General features: G+C 36.3%; 1 protein-coding gene across 1 annotated transcript; it reads left to right on the top strand.

Moving 5' to 3' along the window:
• The first annotated feature begins 1,272 nt into the window (after positions 1-1,272).
• On the top strand, positions 1,273-5,595 carry LOC109791320 (uncharacterized). Its single transcript, XM_083071178.1, has 2 exons — positions 1,273-2,812; positions 3,130-5,595. Exons 1-2 carry the CDS (start codon positions 2,233-2,235, stop codon positions 3,162-3,164), a joined length of 615 nt encoding a protein of 204 aa, XP_082927304.1. The 5' UTR covers positions 1,273-2,232; the 3' UTR covers positions 3,165-5,595.
• The last annotated feature ends 803 nt before the right edge of the window (positions 5,596-6,398 follow it).

The following is a 6,398-nucleotide window of genomic DNA, read 5'->3' as shown; positions in this document are numbered from 1 at the left end:
TCATACCTTGAATATAATTTGAGTTGTTAAAATGAGTTTCAGCTCGTGGATCAACCTGTCCCACCCTGAAAACAGGTTAACCTGGGTTAAAAAAAATGAAAATTTTTCATAAAGAGTCAAAAAATATAACGTACATTTTCGACTCAGTTCACCTAACCCATTTACACTCCCATCAATTCAACTTACTAACAACCCACTTTATCCATTTATTATTATTACATATGTATTATTTTAACAATATACCATATTTTTTTTGTAGATAAAGATAAAATTAATGTTAAACAACATGAAATTGTTATAAATTTATCTACTCAAACATCCAATATAATTTAATATTGATGAATAATCACTCTTATGAAAGGATTTTTTATATTTTTGTTTTGATTATTTAAAAGTTGTGCACTTTTTAATTTAAATTTAATGTTGTATACATGATACTTAGTTTGACAATTTTTACTTTAGATTAGAAATTATTTTAGATTAAAGTTTATTTTAAATTAATTTTTTATAAAATACATAGTCTTGAATGTGAGTTATGAATCTAACTCAATTCTACACAATTAACTTATAAGACAATGATTATTCTCCATTTATATAGATTATTATGATTTTATTTCTAGATGATATGAGATTTTTAACACATTTCTCATACCGAAAACTAAACATATTGAAGGTAAAGTTTGTAAGATTGAATATTTGTAGGTGATTGGATAACGATTTGATGGAAAATAGTTTGATAAGGTCAACAAGACTCACTAAAATAAAATTTAATATCTTAACTCAATTCTATAAAGCTAACTCGAAAGATAAGAATTATTTTTTACTTATATATTATTTAATTATTTTATTTTTAATTGACGTGGAACTTGAATTTTTTTCTAATTAATTCATATATCAATATTTCATGAAATTCAAAAACTTCTGGATGTTGTATTTGTCCCTCGATACCGAATCCTTTACATGGGTATTGGGTTCTGCTGTTTTACACCACTTGTGTATATTTTCCGCATAATTGCTTTATTCTCCTACGAATTTAGAAAAACAACAATTATTTGGCTCTGCTAACAATGTCAAGTTGAGAACACGAAATGTGACTGATGCTTTTAAGAGGGAATTGCAATTTGTTTTTAGAATGTGTTATTATTTCTCTTTCAGCATAATAATCTGGCCTATATATTGTTATATCAGCTCTTTGATTTTTCTTTGCAATGTGATATCAATCTTTGATGGTAAATTCATTATCTGATTAATCTAGTCTAGACCATTTGATTCCGGTCTCTGGCTGCAACATTGTTACAATTCAAATAGGCTAGAGAAGATAGAGACAAATGATGATAATGGGTAAAAGTTCTGGAATAATGGATTGCTGGCAGCCATGTAGCACGTGTTATTTAGTTAGAATCTTTTCTGTTATTTTGCTCTGCCACCTCATCTTTTGATTGTATAGTTTTTCTCTCTCTGTAACCTCCCTTTCTTTTTCTTATTCCTGCTGCCTGTATATATTTGGCTCCTTTTTCATGAATAAGAATCAACATGGGATTGTTTCCTTCTTGCTTCTTGATATTTTATCTTTGCTGAAGTTTATGATGGTATCAGAGCTCTTCCATTGAAGAGCTATGTTGCGCTGCTCATACTCTGTTTCTTCGTTCCTTTTTCTTCATGGCTTCTTCTTCAATCTTCAGTGAAGGAGCGGACTCTCTAGCTAATGTTCATAGCTATCTTTATTTACATCCCAGTGAAAATCCCGCTTCACCTCTCGTATCACCTCTCCTCGAGCTCAATAATTATCATACATGGAGCAAGTCCATGGAAACAACACTCAGTGCCAAAAACAAATTAGAATTCATAGATGGAAGTGCTTCAGAACCACCTCTTGATGATAGGTTTCATGGTGCATGGAAGCGATGCAATAACATGGTAGCTTCATGGATTGTAAACTCTGTTTCTCTCCCAATAAGACAAAGCATCGTATGGATGAACAAGGCAGAAGACATTTGGCGCGACTTGAAGTCACGATATGCGCAAGGCGACCTCCTTCGAGTTTCATAACTACAACACGAAGCTTCTTCCATCAAGCAAGGAGACCTCTCTGTAACTGAGTATTTCACTAAGCTTCGCATATTCTGGGACGAATTGGAAAATTACAGACCTGAGTTGGTTTGCAAATGCCCAACTAAATGTTGCTGTGACGTGGTTCCTAGTATCACTCAACGGAGGATAGAAGATCAGGCTATGCAATTCCTCTATGGCCTAAATGATCAATATAGCAACGTTCAATCTCACATTCTTCTCATGGATCCACTTCCTCAAATCACTAAAATTTTCTCTTATGTGGTTCAACAGGAACGACAATTGCAGGGAAGGAATTTTGCTGGAAACATCTTTATTGAAGGTAGACCTACATGCACTTTCTGTGGAAAGGTTGGACACAATGAGAGTTCATGTTTTAAGAAGCACGGTTTCCCTGAATCCAAGGGAAATAAATCCAACTATGGCAAAGGAAACAAAACTTGCTCTCACAGTGGAAGGAGTGGTCATACTATTGATTCATGCTACAGAAAACATGGTTTTCCACCTGGTGTTAAAACGCAAGCCAAGAATGGACACCCCAATGTAAATAGCACATTGACTGAAGAAGGAAAGAAAGACTCTGATCAGACTCAGAAAGGTGAGGAACAAGAGTTTCGTCTCACAGCCCAGCAATATCATTCCCTGATAGCCTTAATGCAACAGTCTCAATTTGGTGGCTCGAGTTCACCACAAATCAATCAAATAAGCTCCTCTATGTCCACATCCGTTCAACCTTCCAATGGTAATCTCGTTCTACTTAACATCAACACTCATCACACAAAGGCATTTTGGGTATTAGACTCAGGTGCTACAGATCATATATCCTCTTCTCTTTCCCATTTATTCACATATTCTCTCATTAAACCCATTGTTGTTAAACTTCCAAATGGTGACCATGTTTATGCCACACATTCGGGTGTAATTAAATTCAGTGATCAATTTGTTTTATCTAATGTTTTGTACATACCAAATTTTACCTTCACCTTAATCTCCATTTCCAAATTAGTTTCGTCTCTTCACTGCAAATTAACTTTTCTCCCTAATTCTTGCTTTATACAGGACTTGAACACATTGAAGAAGATTGGTATAGTTGAGATGAGCAATGGATTATATATTTTGAATGCCAAACCTGTCACCAATCCACCTTCCTGTTCTGCTGTTACTCATCCTGATTTTAGCATTATACCTATAGATCTATGGAATTTTCGTTTAGGAAATCCTTCATGTAAACGACTTGAGTCCATGATAAAACAATATCCTTTCATCACTTTCAATAAAGAATTTACATGCAGTAGTTGTCATTTTTCAAAACAGAAAAGTCTCACTTTTCCCTTAAGCATTTCTAAAACATCAAAGGCTTTTGAATTGATTCATATTGATATATGGGGACCCTGTTCTGTGACTTCCATGTTCGGACATCGTTTCTTTCTGACCATCGTGGATGATTTTACACGATATACCTGGGTTAATCTAATGAGTAGTAAAGTTGAAACAAGGAAAAACATAATCAATTTCATTGCTCATGTTGAAAGGCAATTTGATACTAAGGTTAAAATTATACGAAGTGATAATGGTGCCGAATTTTTGATGAATAATTCCTTTCAAGAGAAAGGAATTATTCACCAAACTTGCTGTGTTGACACTCCAGGCAAAACGAGATTGTGGAGAGAAAACATCAACATATTCTGAACGTTACTCGTGCTCTATTGTTTCATAGTGGGTTACCACCTTCATTTTGGTGTTTTGCCATTCAACATGCAGTCACACTTATAAATTGCATTCCTACTCCCATTTTGCATGAAATATCACCTTACACAAAGTTATATAATAAAGATTGTGATATTTCTTCATTCAAAGTTTTCGGTTGTCTTTGTTTTGAAAATAATTTATCTGCCAACAGTAAAAAGTTAGATGCCCGAGCTGACCCATGTGTATTCATTGGTCTCAAAGATCACACAAAAGGTTCCCTATTATACAATCTGAAAAATAACTCCATTGATGTTAGCAGGAATGTGTTATTTTATGAAAACCATTTTCCCTTCATTCGAAAAACTCAAAATAAAGATAATGAAATTTCTTTGTCCACTAGTCACCCTATAGCCAAGACTTCTTTTCATAACCAGCCTATATACTTTACTCCTACAGCAGAACAAGCCACTGTTCATGACAGCTGTAGACCCCTAAAATTGTCCGGGTCGGAAATAAGACTCGAAGACTCTCGAAGACCAAAGGAAAGTCAGCCGGAAGGACTCCTGGAAGACCCTGGAAGACCCTAGGATGATTATTCGTAGGTTTAGAAGTCTTAGAGTAGCTTAAAATAAGGCTGTGGAAGGATTGAAGCTCAATACGGCCTCCTAGAAGTTTAGTACGGCCGTACTGAACAATTTGAACTACAATACGGCCGTACTGAAGCCAATACGGCCATACTGAAGTTTTTGAACTTCAGTACGGCCGTACTGAGACCAATACGGCCGTACTGAAGTTTTTTAACTTCAGTACGGCCGTACTGAATTCAATACGGCCGTACTGTAGTTCAAAACTTCAGTACGGGCCGTATTGATGTCAGAGGCCGTACTGCGCCTCACTCCTATATATAGGACGTCATTTGGACGTCATTCCACACTTTTCCACACAGTTTTGACTCTCTCCTTGAGTATTCTGGGGTTTTTGAGCAGTGTTCTGCCCTAGAAATCGCTCTGAGAGTCAATCCGACGAAGTTCTTGAGTCACGAGCCATTTGCTTGAGTCTCGAACTTAGTCGAAGGGAAATCTTTTGGATTTTCATAGTAAAAATTATTTTTTAGGAAGGAGCGAGCGAGCTTGTAGAGGGAGGGAGCGCCAAAAAGCCTCCTAAACTTCATTGATATATAAAAAGCACGCTTCAAGAGGTTTCTTCTCTAAAAATCCCTTCTTTTACCGCTTTCTGATTGTTGCATATTTAAATTCGTCATCATGTAGATATTTAATATAATCGCTTATAATAAATAGGGGTAATTTAGTAATTTTACGCTATTATTTAATAAATAATCCGTCATAGGGAACCCGAAAGGGGCGTTGTGGGGTGCTAACACCTTCCCCGCACGTAACCGACTCCCTTACCCGACTCTGGTTGTAATGGCCAAAGTTGATTTATGAAATCAATTGCCTTATATCTTTTTCCAATGTTTTGAGTAAAACATTGGTGGCGACTCCAAGAACCCTACCTTTTGCGAAAACCACTAATCCATGGAGGGTCCCGCTTGGGATTAACATGGATTGGTGAATCATTTAATAAAATTGTTAGCTCGACAAGGTCTCAGTTTGAGAATAAGTCGTTCTAGCAATCCATCACTTTTCAAACCTTTAAAAAGAGTCCGACCATCGTCGCGAATGCCAAGGTCCGTTTCGGCGGGTGGCGACAGATGGCGACTTCACTGGGGAAGCCTTGAGAGTCAGTCCCATTTAGTGATGGATTGTTTCTAAAAATAATAGTTTAAAATTACTTCATTACCCCTTACTTGTATGATAACATGTTTTATCTATTTGGCTTTAATAACTGTTGTATGTTTAAATTTCCGCAATTGTTTGAAATATAAACTGCACACAAACCTTTGCACACAACAGTTTCCTCTATACCCGGGGGCATGAGTGAAAAGCCATAGGGAGTGGATGTTAGTACGGCCGGTTGTCGAATGGGTCTATAGGTGCCCGTAGACCGTTGTCGGAAAACATCACTCAAGGTGATAACCATGAACTCAAGTCCGACAGTGCGTTGGAACTTTCCATCGACTTACGACGAGAGGAATTGGGTCCCTATAATGGGGGCACCTTGGGGGCCTCAGACCAGTGAGAACAGTTAGAACCTCCTTGAATATGCACTTTTCTGCAGGATACCCCTACCTCGTGATTCGATCGTGACTGTTCGAGGATGAGTGAATTGTGTGTGCATTGTTTATGTGACATTGTTTGAGCATACATTGCATTCTTTAAACATACAACATTCCTTTTTAAAGAAGAATAAATGGGAATAAGAATCTTCCGTTACATGGTGTTAATATCTACCTTCATCACATTCATATAGGTAGTTTCCCTTTTCACCCAAAAAATACAAAAACAAAATACCCAAGAAAAAGAAAAAAGGGTTATTTAACCAAACCAAGCAATATCATGCATCATCTTAGGGACATCCTAAAAACATGATAATGCTTAGTTGAATAAACACAATGCATGCATATTCATCGCCATCATCTCATATCATGCATTCTTATCAAAGATCATGGAGGGATCTAGGTTTGCATTTCATACATCCCTCCTAGTAATTCATTAATAATAGTAATAAAAAGAAAGGAT

Source organism: Cajanus cajan, chromosome 3, assembly GCF_000230855.2.
Source record: "Cajanus cajan strain Asha chromosome 3, NIPB_CcT2T_4, whole genome shotgun sequence".
Lineage (NCBI taxonomy): Eukaryota > Viridiplantae > Streptophyta > Magnoliopsida > Fabales > Fabaceae > Cajanus > Cajanus cajan.
This window is presented reverse-complemented; position numbering and strand designations above follow the sequence as displayed.